The sequence below is a fragment of the Telopea speciosissima genome, chromosome 5, assembly GCF_018873765.1.
Source record: "Telopea speciosissima isolate NSW1024214 ecotype Mountain lineage chromosome 5, Tspe_v1, whole genome shotgun sequence".
Taxonomy (NCBI): domain Eukaryota; kingdom Viridiplantae; phylum Streptophyta; class Magnoliopsida; order Proteales; family Proteaceae; genus Telopea; species Telopea speciosissima.
The window spans coordinates 31,290,608-31,317,392 of record NC_057920.1 but is presented as its reverse complement, the minus strand read 5'-3'; the positions used below and the strand labels follow the sequence as shown (position 1 = coordinate 31,317,392).

Here is a 26,785-nt window from a genome sequence, read left to right as displayed (position 1 = left end):
CAGTGCCATTTGAGCTTATGTGTGATGCCTCTGATTTTGCTTTAGGGGCTGTTCTTGGGCAAAGAATCAGCAACTTGCCCCATGTGATTTATTATGCTAGTAGGACTCTTGATGATGCACAACTTAATTATACAATCACTAAGAACGAATTTTTAGCTGTTGTGTTTGCTTTAGAGAAATTTAGGCCCTACTTAGTTGGATCACATGTTATTGTTTACACTGACCATGCAGCTATCATATATCTTGTGCAGAAGAAAGATGCCAAGGTTTGCCTCATTAGGTGGGTCCTTTTGTTGCAAGAATTTGATCTTAAAATTAGGGATAAGAAAGAGTGTGAAAATTTGGTTGTAGACCATCTATCCCAGCTGCCTAATTCTTTGACTGTTGATTCTCCAGTCAACGAGAACTTTCCTGATGAGTATCTGATGGCAGTGTCTAGTGAACCATGGTTTGTTGATATTGTCAATTATCTGGTTACGGGTGTGACACCTGCACATTGGTCCACCCAAGATAAGAATCATTTATTATCACAAGTTAAATATTTCTTTTGGGACAATCCTTATCTTTTTAAGACTTGTCCGGATCAAGTAATCCAGAGATGTGTTCCTGATCATGAGCAACAATCTGTCTTATCTTTTTGCCATGATCAGGCTTATGGAGGCCACTTTGGACCTAATAAGACTGCGGTCAAGGTTTTACAATGTCGATTTTATTGGCCTAGTCTATTTAAAGATACTTTTACTTATTACAATGCGTATTCTTCATGCCAATCTTTAGGACATCTTTCTAGGAGGAATTTGATGCCCCTCAACCCAATTCTAGTGGTTGAGGTGTTTAATGTATGGGGTATTGATTTCATGGGGCTTTTCCCTAACTCTTTTGGTAACCTGTACATATTAGTTGTTGTGGACTATGTGTCCAAGAGGATTGATGCTATTGCTTGTACGACCAATGACCATAAGGTGGTTATGAAATTTTTGAAGGAGAACATCTTCTCCCGTTTTGGTACTCCCCGTGCTATCATTAGTGATTGGGGCAAGCATTTTTGTAACCGGCCTTTTGAGGCCCTCATGAGGAAATATGGTGTCATTCACAAGTTGGCCACACCCTACCATCCCCAGACTAGTGGCCAGGTTGAGGTTTCAAATAGGCAGATAAAGCAAATTCTTGAGAAAATCATCAACCCGAACCACGAGGATTGGTCTAACTGGTTGGTAGATGCTTTATGGGCCCATAGGACAGCCTTTAAAATCAATCTTGGTCGATCTCCGTACCATCTGGTGTATAGAAAGGCATGTCACTTACCTGTTGAGCTTGAGCACAAGGCCTTTTGGGCTATTAAGAAGCTTAACTTTGACCTACCCACTGTAGGTGCCCATAGGAAACTCCAACTATCTGAGTTGGAAGAGCTTAGGAATGAGGCATATGAGAATGCCCAGATTTACAAGGCAAAAACCAAGGTTTTCCATGATAGGCACATTTTGAGAAAATCTTTTGAAGTAGGCCAAAAAGTTTTGCTGTATAATTCTCGTTTGCACATCTTTTCAGGTAAGCTGCGTTCTAGATGGGATGACCCCTATATTATTCAAATAGTTTATTCTCATGGGACTGTTCAGGTTGCCAATCCTAGTACAGGTGCTACTTTTAAGGTCAATGGCCAAAGATTGAAGCCATACATTGAGATGCCCACTCCACTTGTAGAAGAGGTCATGGATCTCCATGAACCTCTTTACCTTGAAGAATGACCTCCTGGTATATTTACCCTCCCTTGTCCTTACTCTTTCTCTTCTGAATGCATTGAAGACATTGCATAAATCAAGTATGGGGTGGTGTGTTAGACTTTATTTGTGAATTTTGTGAATTTTGATTGTGGCGGTAGTTTGGTTTTGTGCATATGTTTCTTTATTGCGAAGCTAGAGAAAGAGGGAATTAGGTTCCCTAGCATGCGAAATAATAAAAAATCCCTTTTCAAGGATGGTAGTTGGTTTGTATCCGGTGATGGGGATTGAGTTTGAAAATATGAGTGCTACTTCATTTGATGGTTAGATTCCTCTATGTGTTTATGGACCCTTTTGATCTTTTGGCTAGTAGTTGAGGCCAATTTGTTTATGGCAAGGCAAGGCATGAAAGTGAATGAGAAGAAAAAAAAAAAAAAAGAAACAGAAAGGAAAGTGGAATTCCTTGGGACAAGACAGGGCATTGTGTCTCATGAAGCAGGGTGACTTGATCGAAACTCCTTGGAAGGAAACTCAAAAAAAAAAAAAAAAAATCTCTTGCATCAATGTTTTAATGTCTTATGGATATATGTAAAAAGCGAAGCTACCAAGTATTTGGGAGTCTGGTGTGTGCTCCACCATGTCATTTAGAGAACAATAGTGGAGTAGAAATAGAGTTTATGGTTGAGAAAAAAAAAAAAAAAAGCTTTTGCCTTAATGCCTAAAAAGAAAGGATGGTAAAAAATACTCAATGCCTAAGTCTTTTGTTCCATCGATGCTATGAGTGATTTACTTGAAGGTGAGTAGTGGGGGACCTTTGGCTCCTTAATCTTTAGTTGAGTATTTCTTTGAGATTGTGTGCACTATCTTACTTATGCCATGAGAAAGATTTACATCATTCTTTTTGATTTATTGAATTTTGGGTGTATATTCACTGCAAACACCCACGAGACACAACTCGTCCACTAGGGGTAACCTAGGGGTTTAAAGGCTTGTAGCACATGCTAAGTGCAACTGTGATTCCTAAGAAAGTGAGTTAAGATTTTTTGCATTCTAGGTTAGTTTTTATTTTGTTTACTTGAGGACAAGTAACGTTCAAGTGTGGGAAAATCTGATGAGCACATTTATGTGTGAAATCTTAGGACATAAAGCATACATTTTACCATATTGGACAGAGTTACTTTGGTGCTTTCTTGTGTTTTTCAGGTTTTAGGCTATTCTGGACTATCGGGAGCTGCATGTTCCAAGTTTCACGTAAAGTTGCCATTTTTCCTTTTATGGCTGTAAAGAGGACTAAATTTAGAGCAAGTTGGACGTGACGGAATGCAAGTACGCATTCGTCTAGCCCACCGTACAGTTGATTATTCTTTTTAGCCCAAGAAAGGATAATGGGTTAGAAAGGAGCTGTAGTGCAAACCCATAGTCAGTTTACCACTGCCCAAGGACATTTTTGACATTATAGAAGATATTTCTAAGCAATGGTGGAGATCTACTGCAAGTACAGGGCCATTTCGATAATTTTGCATTCTTGAAGAGAGAGAAGGACTGCTACCCACATAGAGGGACCCACACTGCCATTAGATTCCATTAATTTTGAAGGCCCACAAGGTGTCCATGATTTTTATGGGCTGCATTTAATGCCCCATGATTTTTAGAGGACACATTGGGGATTTTTTTATTTGGTTGAGTGGAATCCTAGTCATCACTATCCTAGTCATCACTCTCTCTCTCTCTTCCAACTTTTTAAGGGCATTCCTGGAATTTCACTTGGGATAGATTTGTTTTGAAAGATATTTTCTCATCTATGGAAGGTTGAAAAATCAAAGAAAAGGAAGCACAAGTTAGAATTAGAAATTTACTTTTCTAGAAATAGAAGGTTTATGTAAACAATACTCTTATTTTTTTTCTTTCTATTTTTTTTTTCTTTTTCTTAGGAGCCAAGGTAATGTAAAGGAGGAAGGAGAAGCGAATATTCTCTTTCTTAGGGAATATTTATCCTACACTTCCCTCTTCTCTCTTCTCCCCTTTCCCCTATAAATACCCCTACCTCTCTTGTAAAGTTTGCTGATTCACGTAGTGAAATTTCTTCTCTTCTTCTCCTTCTAATTTGTGATTTTTGGCTTTTCTAAGTTCTAGTTTATTTTTTTTTTTTATTTTCATTTAATGGTTATCATAGGTTTAGTTTATGCTTTAATTTCAATTTAAGTCTTCAATTGGGTTGTAATTTCTTAATTCTAGTTTAGGTTTTAAGCCTTCTAGTCTAAGTTCTTAATTTGATGACAAGACTTGAAGATTTAGGAGAGGAGGCCATGGTAAGTTTATACAAGTATTCAATCTTTTCAATTACATTCATGCAAGCACATCCAGGTTTTACTATCTAAACTCTCAATCTCATTCTCCATCTCCTCTATATCTCTCTCTATCTTCTTCTTCTTCTCCCTCTATTTCTTTTATTTTAATTTTATATGGTTGTGGTTTGTAGATGCATTTTTTTTCCCTTATTTCTTTTTATGTGGTTAGTATGTGTAGCTGCATTTTTATTCCTTTCGATTCGCTTTAGTTTGATAGGTTAGATGCTCATGTGTTAGGACGTTGATTTAATCCCTTAATTTTGTTAGATGCTTATGAGTTAGGATGCATTGATTTTCGTTAGTTTAATTAGTTTCATTTAACACTTTAATTTGGCTCACTTTGCATTACTTTTAAGCTAGTTAAATAGAGTGGCGTATATCTCCTCGTGTTCGACCCATAGCTACGATTGACCTGTACACTTGCGATTTTATTTTAACTCAAACAGTCACCATTATGGTCGGATGACCATTATCTTTTTAGCACTTAAATGTCATACCCCAACCCGATTCAATAGGGCCAAGTGTGACAGGATATCCCAGACATCCAACCACGATCACAATGCAATTCTCTATTCGCAGTTTCATTCACAATATACTGAATCAAAGTGCAGCGGAAGCAATTTAATAAGACGTAAGACATAATTAAGGGAAAACTAGTGATAATAGTTATAATTATATATGAGCATTCATGTACAACAGGGTTACAATGCTGGTTCATAAAAGATGTAACACTAACTCAAAAAGATATATACAATGGGTACTACAAAAGTGATATAACAAAAAAGGAAGGAAGGACCCTGATCAGTCTGGGAGATCAGGAGAACGAGCAGTCGTCACAAGAGCACGAAGCATCGTGCTCCACTAGTACATAAGTATCAACTCCATAATCAACAGAAGAATCCTGAACAGAAGGAGTCCCCATAGGAATACAAGCAGCAGCGACAGTAGTCTCATCTGTAAAAATAGAGTGATCACGAGGAGTGAGCTCTCGACTGAGCCCAATAAGGGAATGCATACAAAACAAACACATTAAACATGATGCATGTTCTAGTCTAAAATGCACCTATTATGGAAACTAAGTCTCATAAGGTTCAAGTACTACTGTGGTAGATGCTAACCTCGGTCCCGAAAACACATAACCAGATGTCGGTCACCTGAGCGAAACCATTCTACCACGGTAAGGACCCGTCAGGAAAGCATATCCCCAGGCAGCTAATCCAACAGACCCCCAATGACCAACCCTACTGTTTGTTCCCACAGCGGAATACACATGCTAATATGGGACAGTAAATGGTACCCTAACATACCCTTCGGCTGTACCATAGGGTGTCCAACACCTCACCCCCTGTTGGTAAGGGGCGTAGTACTGGGTTATGATATAACAGCCTAGCCCAGTGCAATCTATGCATGAAGAAACATGTATGGATAGTTGAGTTGTAAAAATAAATAGTACTTCACTTTCATCAATTGAACAGTAATAATAAGTATCAAAGCAAATGCAAGATACCAATGCAACCTAGAATCACATGCAAACTAACGCAAAAGAAAAATAACCTAAGAAACTACATGAACAGTGTATTGTTGATGAAACATGACATGGCACATAGAATAAACAAGAATTAAGAAAGAAACACACATAAAATAAGTCAAAATTCCCTTACCTGAATCTGTAGATCAGGTTTATACAACTACCCTCCAAATATCCTAGCAACATAGACAAGATCAGCGAAGAACAGGCTGAAACAGTCCCTAAACAATAGAAAATCACCAAGCTTTGGGGATCAGAACACAGCCAGGGGTCAATCCAAGGAGTTAGGGGTATTTTGGTCCATTTTAGCTGAACCGGATTCACAGGGCACCTGAACTGGATGACCGGTTTAAACCCTGGTTTTGCATCTAGTTCAAGGGGCAGAATACTTGGTGGATCTTGACATGCAAGCTCCCAATTTGAAGTTTTAAATCCATTTTAAGGTGGGTCAGTTCTCTTATTTGTTAAATTTCAAAATTAATTATCAAATTGGGGATTTTGGTTATTTATTCCCAAATTAATAGGTTAGGGTTCATAAATCTAGTCCCTAGAACCAGGTTTGGATACAATTAGATGGGCTGCCAAGGGTTTCTGCTGCAACTGAACCCAATTCAGCCCAATCAGGTTCATATAGGTAAGATTTCTATAATAAAAGCTTAAATCTATAAGCTTTAATGGCAGTAGCATCTTAGGCTGCAATTAAGGAGGAATTAGAGAAGAAATTAGGTTCATTAGGGGGGACAGCCTAAGGTTTCAGGTGCAATTGAACAACAATTAACCCTAAACAGTCTAATATAAGCAGAATTTTATTAATAAAGCTTGGTTCTCTAAGCTTTAATGGCTGCCATGGGGTTAGGACTAAAATTAGAGAGAATTTAGGGAAGATAGAGATGGGAACAGCAAAGATTTTTCAAGGCTTACCTAGATTCAGGATTCAGCAGTCTTGAATTGTGCCACAAGGACTCCAATTGAACACCAAGGCTTCAATTCCAAGTAGAGAACCAAAGCCCTAACATAAGGTACTCTTCTCCCTTCTTCATCTTCTCTTTTCTCCTTTCTTTAAAGTTTCTCTAAGGAAGAATTGTTTCTTATGTTTTAGGATTTATGAATAGTACAAATCACTTAGATATATATAGTGGTTTGATTAAAGCATGTTTGCCTATTAAAGCTAAAATCAGTTTTTTAGAAGCTAATTCCTAAATCAGATTTTTAACAGAATTTCATACCTATTAGTGTATTCTAACTACATAATGATGTCATATGACATCAGGTGTAATCCGGGTTCTGGTAAATGTTGGAAATAGGATTCCCCGCAGGAGTGTGGGTCCCACAGGATTAAATTACCAAACTGCCCCTATAAACTCTATTTGGTCAATTTAATACATTATAAAATACAAACAATTCGTACCTTCAATAGGTTTAATTGATGGAGAGGTTCTACATGTTGTCCAGCCAGCAGATCCAACACAGGTAACTTAATACAAGGGGGGGTTCCATTGGGGTCCTCTGACTCCAGAAGAACAAGATGGAAAGATTCCCTGGAATCCTCCATAACCAAGGGTGAGAACCAGAACTTGAAATTACACAGGTTCCAAAAGTTCAAATTTTTTTTTTTGCGGGTTTCACACTCCCCCAACCTTATAAGAATTTCGTCATCGAAATTGACGCACCTAGTAATCTAAACAGTTGAGGTTACTTCAACTGCATCACGATTTACACTCTTATGTTGTTTCCTGTTTTGTGTACCGTACGATCTATTGGTTGATGGCTTTTATTGACCAGTTTCGGGTCAGACAATATTCTAAATTGACCAAAGACACTACTCTCATATCTAAACTCTCCTATTCTTTCTCTAAGCACAAAAGAATAAACAATAGGGGAGGTCCTAGAGTATCTAAGGTAACTTGGGAACAGTCCATTACAAGGTTCACTCAGCATATCAACAAAATAAGTATTTACACTTAAAAATACAAAGAAAATGTTCTCATTCTCATTATTATTATTGTTATCATTATTTTTGTTCCTCTTATTCCTTAGTGTTTGTTTTTATTCTTCTTTTATTTGAATTCCATTATATTCATAATATTTTCATATAATTCGATTATTATATTTTTATCACTATTTTTAAGGTTTGGGTTGTAGTGTGTAAGTATGTACAATTCTTGCTTATAGGGTTTTCCATTATGAAGACTTTCCCTTTTGGTTATGCAATACCTAATTCAACTGTGTGATGAATTAGAATATTGATGGGATCCCTGGTGTTCACTCCCAAACGGAGGGGACATTTGGTGACCCATTACTCCACTCATACCTATTATTGAGCAAAGTTTTGACACATCCTTCAGTTCCAGCTTCACTCTGTTCTCAGTTCTTTTTTTTTAGCTTTTATTGCATGAAGTTTTAAGTGAAGGAATCCAAAAATTTTAAGAAGGGCTTGTTATTTTAATGCCTACAAGGCGTTTGGCAGGACTCCTAAACTAGTATCCCTAGGTCCTTCATTATGAAATCCCTAAATTTTCTTTTATCTTTCAATACTTGGATTGTTCATAAGCGTTCTTATGTGAAATTTCTTCTTATCTAGGAAGTTCTCCTTCTAACACTTTAGGTTACTTTAAATTTGATTAGAGTTTTAATAGATCCTTGGCCTTAGGTAAGCCTAGCCTAATGATATCAAATGTTATCTATTCGCTCCATACATCTCCTATGGTTTCTTGAGTTGTTTTCAAAGGGGATTCAACCACCTATTGTGCTGTACTTTCTTTGGTCCAATTCTAATGTACTTTCCATGAGGTTAGGTTAGTTTCATATGGTTTCTATTAGAGATTTTACTGTGTTTTACTTAGTAGTCCCAACTTGATCTTTGTTTAAGTCTATATATGTTTTTATCTTTGCTAAACCGCCTTGTATTAGTTGTAAGATGAGTTCCCATTTGTCTAGATTTTTCTTATTTTTTGTTTACTTAGTCTAAGCAATGTAGCATTATTCTTTCTTTCTTTTACTCTGTAATTTTGTCACGAATCGTCCTAGAAGACTTCTAATACGTTTTGGGGCATTCAATCCTAAGATCTACCTTCTTAATCTACAAGTAAGTTATCCAATCTCAATTTTTCTCCTCAAAATTTTTTAACCTTTTCACTTTTCTTGATCCTAGGTTGGGTTTCTTTTTCTTTTACCTAAGCCTGGGGTAATAATGTAGATATTTTCTCTTTCCTTCTACATTTCTTTCAAATCTTTTACTTTCGCTTACTTACCCTAGGCACTCAATATATAACTCATTATTGAGATGCAAAGGCATGACACGCTGTCATGCCGAGTTCCTAAAAGGAAACATCATTACATACAATACATTCTTTATACTATTATTAGATAAGCAACTAAACATACAATATATTCGTTATTAATAATTATAATAACACAAGAATACATATTTTAATGTCATAATGTATTTCGTTTCTTCCTCTATTCACACTTACTACATTAACATATACTTTTAAGATATATATACACATTTATATACAATATGCATGTTTAATCTTACTTTATATTCTATTTATTTCATTATTTTGATGCAACATAGGTTTTATTTAATTATTGTATTATATACCTGTTATTACTATTTTAATAATAATATACACATAGTATATAATATGTATGTAATTTACTATATTCTATTTTAATTTTAATTTTCTTTTAAGCAACAAAACTTGAGGTAAGATTGTTAAACCTACTAGGTACTAAGTTAGGAAGCCTACCAATATGTCTAGGTAAACTAATTATATAGGAATACATTAGGAAGATATAAAAATCTGTTTAGGTTCCAATATAAGTATAAATAGATACAAACACATTGAGAAACACAATAAAAATAGGGTAGTATAAGGAGAGAAAGTAATTATATAAGAATTATAGTACATTAGCATAGCTTAAGATAGAAGACATGCAAAACATAGAGTAAACTTTAAAACTTAATAAGAAAAGATTAACAACCTAGTAACCCTGTGTTAGCATTATACTATGTTTTAAGTGAACAAAACAATACCTAGTCTCAAGACCTAACACATACAATGATAGGCAAGAACCAACAGTGTACCTAAAAGAAAACTAAAACCTAAGAAGAAGAGAAGAAAATAGAAGCAATGCATAGATCAAACAAAGAATAAGAATACATGTTAATGAGGCAAAAGGATAAATATTTGCTTGAAAACTTAAGAGAAGGGGAAGAAAGGAACATATGAGAATTTGTGTAAACATCATTGGAAAGTTGAGACAACAACATAGTTAAGGTAGACAATGACTAAGATTCAATAGAGACCTTAGTTGCAAACATGCTAATGGGAAAGAATGGAAATCACAAGGTTAAGTAGACTAGTAAGGATTTGACTGATTATACAATGAGAGGATAGCTATTGGTTGATAATAGATCTATTTAGAAATTTAGTCATATAAAGCACTTCGAAATTCTTCTTTATGTATTTTCATGCTGTCATTGATAAAATGATTGGAAACCTAACCACTTTCATGTAAAAGAAGGTCTAAAAGTTTGACAGGTGCTAGGAGTACCTTAAGTTTTAAAATGAACAAGAAGTTAGCTAAGAAGACTCATTAGGACATTTTATTGAACACTTAGTGCGTACAACCTAGTATATAATTAGAAGTAAAGTTTTGGATAAAAGAAGATTAGTAGGAAAGAACTTAGAAAAGAAGAAAGGAACCCAAATGTGTCCCAAATTGTTCAACCAAAACACTAGAATCAAATTCCCAATTCAAAATAAACTAAAAGGAAAGTAAATGAAAATAATTTATATAATATTAAGTATATAATAATAGTATTCTTAGGGTATGGATCACACATCCCCTGAACACCTTCGAGAATACATAGAATGGGCTAATATCTGTAGAATTGAGGAACGACAATTTCTCCTTGAACGTGCGAAAGAGGTAAGGGATGACATCTCTACCTAGACTTGAAATTGTATATGACCAGGCAGAAACTTAAGAGACTGGCCTGCTGAGTTTAGGTATAAAATCAATCATATATACACTTATACATGAGTACATAAATAGAAGATACCTTCATGCGAACATACACTTAATGAACTATGAAATGCGTGCTGATAATGAAGAAGAAACACCAATCTTGTTCTCGTATGCTCACGATACTACTATTAAGTGTTTAGAATTTCTCAAATAAATGATTTATTCTGTGAGACTCACCAAAACACTTGTCATGTAGTCTAGCGAATAGGAGGAGATTGTCTTTTCTTTTCTCGTGACCTCAGTGTTTGGTCCGGACTACCTTGGGATGTCATTCGTAGAACTCATTGGAACCCTTACATGAAATACTGAGAGTGATCCTGAGTACCCTTAATGAGCCTATGACCTCACATGCCTCTTTAGAGTACCATCCTAGGACTTGTTAGTAATCCTATTAGAAATTAGAAATTTATTTGGTGCTTAGGTCTAGTCATTGACCTTGTCCAATAGATGTTTTCTGACTCGTATCTAAATTCCATAGGGATGGTGAAAGATTGTAGGCACGTAGTGAGATTTAATTTGATTGCTCACTGTAACCGAAGAATGATTGAAAGAGATGTTTCAGACCTGAGGCTTGAGAGAGTGAGTAACAACCTTAGAGATTGAAGTTTATGAGAAATTTATAATAGGTGTTGGTATATCCAAGTGAGACTAATAGAAAAGTTGTGACTGAAACTGAAAGATTTGATAAGACTTTGCTCAACAATAGATATGAGTGGAGTAATGGGTCTCCGAATGTCCCCTCCATTATTGGGAGTGAACAATAGAGATTCCATTAATATTCCAATTCATTCTAAAGTTGAGTTAGGCATTGAAAAATCAGAAGTGGTAGTCAACAACGAAGAAAAAGCCAAATAGAGCTAAGTGGATCACCTACCATACATATACTATAAAATAGTACTTAGTCACTACACCTTCCCCTAGATCCTTCTATGTTTTTGTAGACACTGAATTTTGTCACCCCCCCGGAGATGATGACAACAGGACATGGACAGACATCGGTATCTCTCTCAAGAAGGACTCTTGTCCCTACATTTGAACCAAATCACCCTGATATCCCTAAAATGACTTATCAGACCCTTTTACCAATTGCTGAAGGAGGTATTGCTCACCCTCCCCCACCACGGCGGTCCCGCTGTGGGAAGGGCGCCGTGGACTCCTTCCCACGGCGCCGTGGGCTCCTTCCCACGGCGCTGTGGGCTCCTTCCACGGCACTATAGGCTCCTTCCCACGGTACCGTGGGGATGTGTACCAGATTTCCACGACGCCACAAGGGGGTATGACATCAGCTTGCTAACGTCACCCACGACGCTGTGGAGGACTTATCTGGCCAAGAGAGAGAGGGGACCCTCCCTATAAATAGGAGGGTCCCCCTCCCTCATTTCTGAAGCTTTTCTCGAGTAAGGAGACCCTCCAAGGCTTATTTTGCCCCCCTTTTCACCCTATTTTCCTCCGTCTTTCCCTCGTGAGTATGTGAGTGAGTGGAGTTCTTCGACATGGGTAGATCTTCGGTTATCCATCCAAGCATAGAGCGATTCTGCTCTTGGGTATTGTTATCCCGTTAGTGTACGGATAACGAAAAACCCCCTTCACAGTCGTTATTCTGTCTGTATACAGATAATGAGAATCTCTTATATAGCCGTTACTCTGCCCGAAGTCTGAGTGACAAAACTCATTTCGTATAGCCTCATTCTGTCCGACAAGAGAGAGACAAGCCGATCGTCCATCTCCACCTGAGCTGTGGGACATCACATATTTCTCCCTCGGTGCGCTTTCATTTATTTCTTACATTTCTAGACAGGTATCTGTCTCTTTCCCTCTCATTATTTTTGGCATAATGTAGAGAATTAAAGCCACTCGTTTAGTGTTTACGTTCCTTCAGCAATGGCCATGTCACGATAATTCATTCCTAGTACAAACATAGAAATAACTCTGCAATCATTCTTAGTCCAATGTTTGATATCAAATTCATTGGATAACCTCTAATTCAACAACGAAACTATTTAAGCTACCTATTATCTTTTTAAATACCAAAAAAAAATTAAGGAACATACTTATTTTCACCTCAATAATTAGGTACCCTCTGTAGTTTTTCAACTCTGCTTTCAACATCTAGTTAAACTTAAAATCCATTCAACCCAAATCATGTGATCAACTATTAATATACCCTTTCCTTCTAAATTAATAATTTCATTCAAAAATTGAACTTACATTATGCTAACCTTAGAGTAGGTCTAAAACATGAAATTGGGTCTGTGCATGTGAAGATCCATACACTTAGAGCAAAACCCCCAAATCTGCCCCTTGAACCAGATGCAAAACTAGGGTTTGAACCGGTCATCCGGTTCAGGTGCCCTGTGAATCTGATTCAGCCAAAATGGACCAAAATACCCTTGACCCCTTGGATTGACCCCTGGCTGTATTCTGACCCCAAAACTTGGTGATTTTCTACTGTTTAGGGACTGTTTTAGCCTGTTCTTCGTTGATCTTGTCTGTGTTGTTGGGATCTTTGGAGGGTAGTTGTTTAAACATGATCTACAGATTCAGGTAAGGGAATTTTGTCTTATTTTATGTGTGTTTCTTATTTAATTATTATTTATTCTATGTGCCATGTCATGTTTCATCAACAATACACTGTTCATGTAGTTTGTTAGCTTGTTTTTCCTTTGCACTAGTTTGCATGTGATTCTAGGCTGCATTGGCATCTTGCATTTGCATTGATATTTATTATTACTGTTCAATTGATGAAAGTGAAGTACTATTTATTCTTACAACTCAGCTATCCATACATGTTTCTTCATGCATAGATTGCACTGGGCTAGGCTGTTATATCATAACCCAGTACTACACCCCTTACCAACAAGGGGTGAGGTGTTGGACAACCCGTGGTACAGCCGAAGGGTATGCCGGGGTACCATTCACTATCCCATGTTAGCATGTGTGCTCCGCTGTGTGAACAAACAGTAGGGTTGGTCATTGGGGGTCTATTGGGTTGGCTGCCTGGTGATATGCTTTCCTGGCGGGTCCTCACCATGGTAGAATGGTTTCGCTCGGATGACCGACGTATGGTTATGTGTTTTCAGGATCGAGGTTAGCATCTACCACAATAGTACTTAAACCTCATGAGACTTAGTATCCATGTTAGGAGCATGCTAGATGGGCACATTCATCATGAATTATTATGTTGTGTTTTGCATGCATTTCTTTACTGGGCTCAGTTGAGAGCTCACCCCTGTGGATATCCTTATTTTTTAGGTGATTTAGTTACTTCTAATGTTGGATTTACGGCGCTGGAGTTTGAAGTGTACGATGCTACGTGCGCATATGATGATTACGCATTCTTCTGATCTTGGCCTGATAGTCCAGGCTATCTCCCCACTCTTTTATGCTTATAAATAGTTCTGTATAGATATAATATAGTTCTTGTATAATTTTACCCTGTAGTACCTTTGAGAACTGTATAGTAGTACCACAAGCTTTATCCTTTATATAAATGAAATATCACATAAACTTCTCTTACTACTGATGTTACCTTTATTATTTAATTTTTTTCGCTGCCTCTGATTACTATATTTGTGAGCAATGATTGTAAATAGGGTACTGTACTTGAGATCCTTGAGGATTGGTTAGATGTCAGAGACATACCGTCACACTTGGCCCTTATTAATCGGGCTTTGGGGAAACGCCCCTATGGTGCAAGTCACCATTATAGTTGGATGACCATTATCTTCTTTGGGGAAACGCCCCTATGGTGCAAGTCACTATTATGGTCGGATGACCATTATCTTCTTTGGGGAAACGCCCCTATGGTGGAAATCACCATTATTTTTAATTGCTGACACATTGTTAACAAAAGCAATAATATAGAGAATAACATCCTCAACCAAAAAAATTCTGATTTTTTTCAACTTTATTGATTAATCATTGATTTTTCACAAATGATTTAGCACAAATGATGCATTTGGAGACCCAACAGCTAACAGTGCTGGAATTTTAATTTTGGAACTTTCAATAACAAAGTGTTACCAGAATTCGGACGGTTGGGGACTAACCTTATCATTGGTAGAATTTTCGCAAGTTCTCTGCATTCCAGGATCATGGTATGGATGTCCCCTCCAGGGTCTCCAAATGATATGCTCTTGGGGCTACTCGCTTGGAGACCCTATATGGTCCTTCCCAGTTGGGTGATAACTTTTCCATGGACCTCGGGTTTGAGGCTTCTACCTTGCGTAGAACTAGCTCTCCTTGATGGAACCTTCTGGTCTTCAACTTTGCATTGTAGTAGCATGCTATGTGCTGCTAGTGTATTGCATTTTTCATCCGAGCTGTTTCTCGGATTTCTTCCAACAAGTCCAAATTTACTCTTAGTTCTTCATCGTTGATTTCAAGATTATAGAGTTGTATCCTCAGTGAGGTTTCTCCTTTTTCCACTGGGAGTATTGCCTCAGTTCCATATGCCAGCATGAAGGGTGTTTCTCTAGTTGCTAACCTCGTTGTGGTTCGGTACGCCCACAGAATATTGGGCAATTCTTCCGCCCACAATCCTTTGGCTGTTTCAAGTTTTTTCTTGATTCCATCCAATAGAATTTTGTTCATTGCTTCCGCCACCCGATTGGATTGGGGGTGGGCTACTGAGGTCTTTCTTAATTGAATTTCATATTGGTCACTAAACTCCTTAAACTTTTGCTCAAACTGTTTCCCATTATCAGTAATCAGGGTTCTCGGGTTTCCATACCGATATAATCGAGTGCAAAAAGAATTTCCAGACTTTTGTTACTATGATAGTTGCCAACGCTTCTACTTCTACCTATTTAGTGAAATAGTCAATAGCTATTACTGCAAATTGCTTGCCTCCAAATGCTTTGGGAAAAGGTCCCAATATGTCCATTCCCCATTGTACGAAGGGTAAGGGACTAGAAATGGAAGTGAGCTCGGTGGCCGGCTGACGGACGATTGGTGCAAATTTCTGACATTTCAGGCATTTGCGAACAAAACTTAATACTTCTTTGTGGAGATATGGCCAAAAGTATCATTGTCTTATGACCTTGTGGGCTAGTGCTATGCCCCCCAAGTGTTGTCCGCAAATGACTGTGTGTATCTCTCGAAGTACATATTCTGCTTCTGATGGTCGGAGACAATTTAGATAGGGCATTGCAAATGCCTTCCTATATAGTGTTCCTTCTATCATTGTATATTGGGTGGCCCTCATCCTGACTTTCTTGGCTTCTTCTTTATTGGTGGGTAATATGCCATCCTGGAAGTAGTTGATTAATGGATCCATCCAACTAGGTTTTGTCTCCACCCAAAATACTTCCTCGGATTGTGCTATGCTCGGGGAGGTGAGTATATCCAGATACACGGTTCTACCCGAATCTTGAAAATCTGAGGTGGCGAATCTTGAGAGGGCATCCACTGACGCATTCTATGCCCAAGGTATTTGTAATATCTCAAACCGATTGAAGTTTGTGATCAAGTCCTGAACCCTTCTCAAATATTGGGCCATCTGAGATTCTTTAGCATCATACTCTCCTTTGACTTGATTAACTATCAGTTGAGAGTCACTGTGTACAATAATATGCTTCACCATTAGACTTTGTACCAGCTTCAATCCTGCAATCAGAGCTTCGTACTCTGCCCCATTGTTAGTGGCCTGAAATTCAAACCTTAGCGCGTACTGCACAATAAATCCTCCGGGGCTGGTTAATATCAAACCTGCCCCACACCCTTGCACGCTGGATGAACCATCCACATATAGCATCCATTCTTCCGTTGTCTCCTCGGGTTCCACGATGGTAGTGATTTTCTCATCAGGGAGTATACATTCTACCAAAAAATCTGCCAAGGCTTGAGCTTTTATTACAGTTCGTGGTCTGTAATGGATGTCGAATTCGCCCAGCTCCACGCACCATGCTACCAATCTTCCTGAGTGGTCCTGTTTGGCCAATATCTTCTTCAAAGGTTGGTTAGTGAGCACTTCAATGGTATAGGCTTGAAAATAGGGCCTTAACTTCCTAGCCTCCATAATCAACGCGTAGGCATATTTTTCCACACTACTATATCTGATTTCAGCATCTAGGAGGACTTTGCTGACATATTATATTAGTTTTTGGATTCGCCCATCTTGTCTAACCAATACAGCACTTATTGCGACATCAGAAATGGACAGATATAGTTGCAATATATCTCCTGGTTCAGGCTTGGCTAGAAGGGGTGGTTGTGCCAAATACCTTTTTAGTTCGGTGAAGGTGGCCTGGCATTCTTCTATCCATTCAAAGGTAAGCTTGAGTCCTTTGGCTCTGCATTCCTTTGCTCGGTTCTTGAGTGCTTTAAAGAAAGGTAAACATCGGTCCCCTGAACTCGAAATGAATCTCTCGAGCGTTGCAACTCTTCCTGCCAGTTCTTGTAATTCCTTGACTCTTCCGGGAGGATGCATCTCAAGTATAGCTTTAATCTTGGCTGGATTTGCTTCAATTCCTCTTCTTGAGACCATGAAACTGAGGAACTTTCCAGACGTAACTCCAAAAGTGCACTTGGCTGGGTTTAACCTCATGTTGCTTTCTCTCAGGACTTGAAATGCCTCCCCCAGATCTGTAATATGATCCTGAGCTTTCAAGCTCTTCACAAGCATGTCATCTACATATACTTCCACGTTCCTGCCTATTTGATATCTGAAAAGGTAATTTTTCAAGCTTTGGTAGGATGCCCCAGCATTCTTCAATCCAAAGGGCATGCGGATGTAACAATATGTGTCTCTGCCCGCAATAAATGAGGTTTTCAATATATCGGGCTCATACATCTTGATTTGATTATATTCGGAATAGGCATCCATAAAAGAAAGCATTTCATGCCCTGCCGTGGCATCTATCAATGAATCAATGCGAGGCAAAGGATAATAGTCTTTAGGATAAGCTTTATTCAAATCAATAAAGTCAATACACATTCGCCATTTGCCATTGGACTTTGGGACCATTACAACATTAGAGAGCCATTCTGGGTAGATGGCTTCCTCGATAAAGCCTGCATCAAGTAGCTTGGTCACTTCTTCAATTATTTTCTCTTGCCGTTCTGGTGCAAAGGTTCTCTTCTTCTGGAATACTAGTTTGGCATTAGGGTAGACGCTGAGCTTGTGTTCAACTATCTTTCTGTCTATCCCCCGCATATCCGTGGCAGACCAGGTGAACACATCCGCATTAGCTCTCAGGAAGTTTACGAGGTTGGTTCTCCTTTCGTCGGTCAGGTTCGTGCCTATCTGGACCACACGCATGGCATCCCCTTCTCCTATCTTCACGTGAGCCAGGTCTTCAGCTGGTTCAGTCCTTTCTGGCTCTTTGATATCTCGGTTATCATCTAAATGGATAAGGTTCATTTGGGGCTCCTTCCCCCGGGCCCTCAGATATCCTTCATAGCAATGACGGGCCGTCACTTGACTTCCTCAACATTCTCCAACCCCATGATCGATTGGGAACTTCATGACTAAATGGGGAGTGGAAACCACTGCTTGTAGGGTGTTGAGACCAGGATGTCCCAATATCCCATTATGCGCGGAATTCACTTTTACCACCAAAAAATTCATCATCACGGTGGAGAGTTTGGGTTCTGATCCTACCGAGACTGGCAGCTCGATTGATCCTTCAACTTGGATAGGGGCTCCATTAAATCCATACAGAGGGGATTCCACTCTTTTCAGCATCTCGGATTTTAGGAGCATCCTTTCGAATGCATCTTAATATAGGATGTCAACTGAACTCCCATTATCTACCAAGATTCTCCCTAGCGCGCAGTTAGCAATCACCATCTTAATCACCAAGGCATCGTCATGGGGCGTCTGTATATTTGCCAAGTCTTCGTCAGAAAAAGTTAAGATAGCTTGCTCTCCTCCTCTTGACTGTGGTCTCGGTTTGGAGCACATTCCATGCATGGTGCTTTCGAGAGTTGGAGGTTTCTCCCCCTGTGCCAGGTCCGTGGGGTTCACCTCGGGGGAGTTCCTCTTTATTAGCTTTAGGGGATGATCTCCGCCTTCCCTCGGGCTCTCGAGCTCTGTATTTCATCCTTCGGTCATTCTCCTCCTTTTTGATGAATCGTTTGAGACGCCCTCTCTGGATGAGCGCTTCTATCTCGTCCTTCAACTGTCTGCATTCCTCGGTATCATGACCATGATCTTGGTGAAAACGGTAGTACTTGTTTTTATTGCGCTCGTGGGCTGGCTTGACCATTTTTGCTAGGGTTGTTTGATCTTTAATCTCGTTCAATATATGTGCCTGGGCGTGTGTCAGGGCAATATAACTTGGCTCGGATTCTCTATCTGGGGCCCGAGGAGCCCAAGCTTTTCTATCATCTTTTCTTTTCTTTCCATCCTCATCATCTCGGTTGCGCTTTGTGCCGGCCTCTCGAGGAATCTCTTCCTTCTTCCACGGAGCCTTCTTCTCAGTTTTGTCTCCCCTTTCTGCCGCAAGAACTTTAGCCAAGTTGATATACTTTTCGCACCTTGAAAATAGTTCATACATATCTCTGGGTTCATCCATGATTAATGACTTTTTTAACTCGATATCACAGATTCCACTCCACAGAGCTTGGAATTTCACCATTGGATCCAGGTTTTGCACCTGTAGAGCTTCTTTATTAAATCTTGTGAGAAAACTTCTGATGGATTCTTTTGGCTACTGCTTTATGGCCAGGAGATTGGCAGCTGTCTTCTTGTGTACCCTGCTGCTTACGAAGTGAGCCAGGAAGGCCCATCCTAGGGCTGTGAAATTGGAGAAAGATCATGGGGGGAGACGAGAAAACCACTGAGGCACTGCCCCCTTCAGAGTGGAGGGGAAGGCTCTACACATTATGGCGTCTGAAGCGCCTTAGAAGAACAGGAAGGATTTGAAGGTTTCCAGGTGATCCTTTGGGTCAGTGGTGCCGGCATATTACTCTACGATTGGCATCTTAAACCCTTTTGGGAGAGGTTCAAACCGTACCTCATCTGTAAATGCAAGATCTGTTGTGAAGTGGAAATTGTGGATTGAGGCCTGGTTCTTTCCCTTTATGACTTCTTGTAGCTGATCTTGGAGTTCCAAGACTTTATCCTTCACGGCTTGTTCAATTCTCGTCATCTGTGAATCTTGATTCTTGGCGAATCCTGGAATCTCTTTATTCCTTCGTCGAGTATTATTTGCATTGCTGTGGTTCTCACTATACTATGGTGAATGAGATCTTTCTCTGTTTGATAGTGGAGGTGGGGGCATAGGAACCCCCTGTAGAAGGTCGCGCTGTATTTCCAACATTTGTTTGATCTTATCATCCCAGCGAGTCTGCATCACGTTAAATTGCTCCACCGTCACATAGCGCGGTGGGTATTTTGAGAGTCTTGGGTGAGAGTCCGCCAGATGTGACGGTTCCAGATCTCCGAGGATGTGATCTTGACCTTCTTGTTGGGAATTTGCCATCGGGGCTCCTCCCAAACCAGTGGCAGGAGGTGGAGGAGGAATATCGATAGGAGGTAAACCAGGTGCAGCAGCCACGTTGGACCGAGTGATCCTTGCCTGACTTCTGATGCTAGTCATGGTGGGATCTTCGCAGGTTTCTATTTTCGTTTCCCACAGATGGCTCCAAATGTTGTATCAGAATTTCTGCTGGTGAGAATCCTTATTACAAACAAAGTTCTTGATCCTATTAGGAAAACTGAAGGAATTTGGAAAATAAGCGAAAGAAGATGGGGAGGCCTTTTACTCCAAAACTTAGTTAAATCTTTTATTGAATGAAAGTCGTCTCTCCTAAAGAGGGACTCTCCCCCTCCTTATATACATTGTTGGGAATTGACAAGTAATCCATTCTCTGTGAGCTATCACCTTCCTTCGCAACACGATTTTCTGATACCTCCGTTCTTGATGTGGTCCCTTTTTTTTCTCTGTGATTCTTGGTCCACGTGGGAATTCCTCCTGATGTGGTCCCTAACTGCCATAGGGGGATAACTGTTAGACACACATGGGAATTTATAAGCGTGCTCTCCAAGTCTTTATTTCTTGATGAATCCACGTGTACAGTTGTGATTTAATGTAGATTATGGTATAATAGTACCAAAGTAAAACTTGTGCAGGTGTAGATATTTGAGGTAGGTCAGAGTTGATCACTAATAATATTTTGCAACTTTTCTGCGTTCCAAGCTCTATCTATTCTCTCCCCCCCCCCCCCAGAGTTTCCAGGTAATACGTCCCTTGGCGAATTTCTTTGGTAACTCTATAGGGCCCTTCACAATTGGGAGCAAGTTTTCCTATGTTGGAAGGTTGCGAAACTTCTAACCTACTCAGCCCGAGATCTCCTGTTCAGAATCATTTTTCTATGACCTTTGAGTTATAATATTTTGCATTTCTTTGGTTGTAGGCTGCTATCCTTAGTCGAGCTAGATCTCATACCTCATCGATTAGATCTAAATTATCTCTCATGGTCTCCTGGTTGTTTTGCTCATTGTAGTGCTAGACTCGGTAGGTCTTTGCCCCGATTTCAACAGTAACTACAGCTTCTGCCCCATAAATCATCATGAATGGAGTTTCCCCATGGTTAACCTGGTTGTAGTCCGGTATGTCCATAATATGCTTTGGAGTTTAGATGCCCATAAGCCCTTGTCTTCATCTAACTTCTTCTTGATGCCTTAATAAAGCGTATGACTAGTGACTTCTGCTTGTCCGTTTGCTTGGGGTTATGCTACAGATGTAGTCTTGTGGTCAATTTCTAGCTTGTCACAGAGGGCCTTGAATTTCTTGACAATAAATAGTCTTCCATTATCTGTGACCACCGTATGTGGGTAGTCGTATTTGAAGAACTTCTCAGTTTTTTCTTCTGTGATGAGCGCTAAAGAAAAATTGATGACCTTTATGAAAAACTTAATATAAAGGAAGGGGAAAATGCGATCTATCGGATTGCTAAATTAAGAGAAAAAAAGCCATTAACAAAGAGGGTGATATAGAGGATGGTGTCTCCCACAGAATTAAAGTTGGATGGATGAAGTGGAGAGGTGCATCAGGAGTTTTATGTGACAAACGCATGCCTATTAAGCTTAAGGGGAAATTCTACAGGACAGTAATAAGACCAGCGATGACATATGGGGCAGACTGTTGGGAAGTTAAGAAGAGTAATATAGATAAGAAGAGCATAGTGGAGACGAGGATGTTGAGGAGGATGTGTGGCAAGACCAGAAGAGAAAGAGTAAGGAATATTTCTATTAGAACCGAATTGGGAGTTGCACGAATCCAGGATAAACTTCGTGACAGCCGCTTGAGGTGGTTTGGTCATGTCCAATAGAGACCCATGGATTCACCAGTAAGGAAGAGTGACCAGATTCAGTTGGAAGGAGCTAAAAGAGGTAGGGGATAATTGGAGAAGTGGTAAGAAAGGATATGCATATGGTAGGGCTTGATCCTAGTATGACCGTGGATAGAGTTGTTTAGAGGACAAGGACCCGTGTAGCCGACCCCTCGTAGGGAGATGTTCCTGGGATGCTGCTCTGACTACTGCTTAGATTTGTTCCTCTACTAATTTTATTTTATTATTATTGCTACTTACTACCCCTTTTACTTTTTTACTTCCCTCTACTTATTTCATTTCTCTTACTTTATTGGCCCCTTGGATCCATGTAGCTGACCCCATTTATTTGGGATGGGGTTTGGTTGTTGTTATTGTTGATTAGGGCTAAAGGTTCAACCTCTGCCCATTTCGTAAAGTAGTCAATTACTATGACAACAAATTTCTTTCCTTGAGCTGTAGGTGTAAATGGTCACAGAATATCCATTCCCCACATTGCGAATGGGAGGGGAGTGGATATTGGGACAAGAGTAGATGTTGGTTGTCTCTAAACCGGTGCATAGAATTGACACTTTTCACACTTCCTTGAATAGTCCATGCATTATTGGTGCATTCTTGGCCAATAATACCCTCATCACAAGATTTTGTGAGCTAGCGCTCTGCCACTGAGAAGCTGCCCACATATAACTTCATGTACTTCTTAGAGCATGTAAAGTGCTTCAGATGGTCTCAGGCATTTTAGGCAGGGCAAAATATATGACCTCCAATAGAGTTCTTCATTAATTATGAGGAACCTTGCTGCTTTCATCTTTATCTTCTTAGCTTTAGTTGGGTCTTCTGGGAGAATGCCTTCTTTGAGGTAGTCGATTATGGGGTCCATCCAACATGGTTCCACATCAATTTGTTGAACTTCAATATCCTTTCCAATGATGGGCATCTGGAGCTCTTCTACATATATTGTAAAACCTAAATCAGAGTATTCCGAGGTTGCAAGTTATTAAAGTGCATGTTCTAAGGCATTCTCAGTCTTGGGGATGAGTTTTATCTAAAAATATTGGTCTCATCTCTTGCACTTTCTATAGATATTCCACCATCCTAAAATCCTTTGCCTTGTATTCTCCCACGACTTGGTTGTCTAACTTTGAATCACTGTATACCAGCAACATTGTTACTACAAGGGCTTTTGCTAAATTCAACCCTAGAATCAAAGATTCGTATCCTGCTTCATTATTTGAGACTAGGAATCTGAATCTCAGGGCATATTGCACTACGAACCCTTCTATGCTTGTAAGGATCAGACCTGCACCTCCACCTCTTGAGTTGGAGGAGCCATCAACATATAAGGTCCACTATCTCAGTGTTCCCTTAACATTTTCTTCATCAGCTACGACCTTTGGTAATGTGGATTCAACTAGGAAATCCGCCAAAACCTAAGCTTTGATGGTGGTACTGGGAAGGTAGTGGATTTTAAACTCACTTAATTCAACTGACCAATTTACCAGACGTTCTGAGGTGTTTGGTTTTTGCAACGTCTTCTATAGGGGCTGATTGGTAAGCACTCATATTGTATGAGATTAAAAATATGGCCTAAGCTTCCGGGCGGTGGTTACCAGGGCATAGCCAAACTTTTCAATGGTCGTGTACCTTATTTCTGCATCTAGGAGAACTTTACTAATGTAATAGATTGGATCTTGCACCCTTCCTTCCTCCCTTACTATCACTGCACTGACAACTACAAGGGATATGGCTAAATATAGTAGTGGGTCATCTTTGACCTCCAATTTGTACAACAAAGTAGGGGAGGCCAAGTAGGTCTTTAGTTCTTCGAATGCTATTTGTCTCTCTTTGGTCCACTCGAAGTTCTTTGCCCATTTTAGTGTCTTAAAGAACAGAAGGCACCTTTCCCCATATTGAGATATGAAGCGTCCTGGTGTCACTACCCATCTAGTGAGCTCTTGTACTTGCTTTACATTCTTTGGTTGCACTATGTCTAGGATGGACTTAATTTTTGCCGAGTTTACTTCTATCCCCTTGTTGGAGACGATGAAACCTAAAAACTTTCCCGAGGTGACACCAAAGGAACACTTGGCTGGATTTAACTTCATTTGGTACTTTCTAAGGACTTGGAATACCTTGCATAGGTCTTCGACACGCTCTTTAACTTTCATGCTTTTGACAAGCATGTCATCTACATACACCTCCATATTCCTAATGATCTGAGACTTGAAGATTTTGTTGACTAATCTTTGTTAAGTGGAACCTGCATTCTTCAATCTGAACAACATTAATTTCTAACAATATTGATTGTCACTAGTAAAGAAGGCTATCTTTAGGTCGTTGGGTTCGTACATCTTGATTTGATTGTAACTAGAGTAAGCATCCATGAAACTCTGCATGTTGTGACCTGTTGTGGCTTCAATGAGTTGGTCAATCCGAGGCAAGGGGTACACATCTTTCAAGCAGACCTTATTGAGGTCCTTGAAATCAACACACATCCTCCACTTGCCATTGCGCTTGGGTACCATGACCACGTTAGCCAACTATTTTGAATACCTGATTTCTTTGAAAAATCCAGCCTACAATAGCTTATCTACTTCTTCTTTGATTCTTAACTCTTTTTTAGCAGCAAAATTTCTCATCTTTTGATGAATAGGCTTTCGGGATGGGTTTATGCTTAGCTTGTGCTCGATGACTCCCGAGCTATTCTTGATATGTCTGCTGCCAAAAATGCAAACACATCAAAATTTTCTTCAAGAAATTGGATCAGATTTTCTCTTTCTTTTCCTTCTAGCTAAGCTCCAATCTGGACAATCTGACTGAGATCTCCTCCCAGTCCTATCGTGGTAAGGTCTTCCACAGGTTCTCCCCTATGTGGGTTGTGTTCATCTCTCAAGTCCTCTATCTAGATGGGTAGAGTTTCAACAAAGCTTTTGGTTCCCTGTGCTAAAGTCTTATAACACTCTCGAGCCACTTTTTGGTCACCTCTTGTCATACCCCCCATCCCAATCAGGGATAAAATACAATAAATAGAGTATTACTAGGATGACACGTGTCATCTCCCACCTGCAAGATCTCGAAAGCAATGTTCTGAATCACAGTCAAAACTAATATAATCATCACATTGATATCAGAGTGTGGAAATAAAAGGAATAGTTCATTTCCATTAAAGATAAAGAGTTTACATAAGCGTTTAAATAGTAGTTACAACATGTTCAATCGGCTAAGTGATACATAATAGAATTTTAGCAGTTATCCTGACTAACCATAACATAACTACTCAAAATATACATGTATAAGGATGAATGTTTATGCAATGGGCAGCAAGGCCCTAAAAGAATCAAAAGGGAATCCAATCCCAAATCACGGTGCCCCATAGGCACAATTATCATAAGGACACCCGTCGTCGTGATCCTCTGTCACTAACTCAGGGTCCTCAGCACCAATGGGATCATAATCCGAGGAATGAACCTCGAGGTTCGCCACATAATCGTCATCTGCATCAACATCTAAAGAAAAAGGTGTACACAAGGGGGTAAGGTCCACTGAGGGGATGGGGATGCACACACAACAAATTTAGATAGTCCATGATGCATGTATTTATTAACAAATTTTCACCTAACACACAATCTAGGTCACTAGGCATATGCTACTGTAACAACTTGAGAGACACCGTGGATCACTTATCTTATCTCCAAAATGAAACCTGAATTATTATCTAAGGGCTCGTGCTGATGAAACCCCAAGCCACCCAGAGGCAGACCCCAATAACCAATGGTCATCCCTGACCTGGCCTCGTATCACTCCTCAGGCCTACAAGGAGCTCTGATTACGCAATACCTAAACCCCTGTTGGTAAGGGTCGTAACATAGAGAACGTAACCTTAACCACAATTATACTACATGATTCTATTGTATCGAGAGGTATTCTGGGTGCATCAATGTCCCATTCCATCTAGCACCTAAGTACCAGCTTGACACGGCACATACAGGCCAATGTGACATATGACAACAATTTATCTCATAGGGTTTCACTGTCGGCATATCCCAACACCATAACCCGTCATACATTAATGAATTCAAAACCATGTCACATAAACATCAACAACATTGACAATCATAGTTATAATAATGTTACGCTCCCATCCCGATGTAGATATTTTGCCTTACATAGGGGGTGACTGGGACAACACACATCATCCCAATACCTACCAGGATCACAGATACTGTGTTCCGAGCCACAGTCCATCCTGTCATCTCATAATGATAACAGAAAGGAATGTACCCAAATGGAATAAATCATTCCAATTACAGAGTTAGCAGAAGCGAAATTTAATTTAATTTATGTGAAATTATAGAGCATCGATCCTCTAATGATAACACATAGTACAGTTTCAATATTTGTAACCATTCAATCTCTCCTTATAAATAAACATACAGTTTATACATGATTGTGGAATGAATACAAAAATTAAATAATAAATAATTACCACAAAGTCACCATTCTTGGGTGTACATCTACATCTAAGTCACAGCCACTGGCTCCACTTGATTCGCATCCAACGGTGCTCATCAAGAGTAGTACCTCCTGGATATAAACTAAAAAGGGGGTTACGCAATGGGGTTAGCTACACTAGCTAGTGAGAAAGAAAGGAGAATGCATAAACATACACACAATCAATATCAAGCAGAATGATGCATGCTAATGTTAGATTCATTTTCCACCTAGCACACAAATTCTACAAGTCAAGTGTATGCTACTGTGATAACTCAGGAGACACTGAGGGTCACTTAACTTATCGCCCCAGGGAATCCTCAATTATCATATAGGAGCCTACATAGGTAGAAACCATCCGGTCACCCAGTGGCAGACCCCGA

General features: G+C 39.5%; 1 protein-coding gene across 1 annotated transcript; it reads right to left on the bottom strand.

Moving 5' to 3' along the window:
- Positions 1-18,351: 18,351 nt before the first annotated feature.
- Positions 18,352-19,726, bottom strand: LOC122662938. Its single transcript, XM_043858641.1, has 3 exons — positions 19,592-19,726; positions 18,536-19,231; positions 18,352-18,453 (listed from the first exon to the last, which is right to left on the bottom strand). The coding sequence occupies exons 1-3, from the start codon at positions 19,724-19,726 to the stop codon at positions 18,352-18,354; spliced, it is 933 nt and encodes a 310-aa protein (XP_043714576.1).
- Between the last annotated feature and the right edge of the window lie 7,059 nt (positions 19,727-26,785).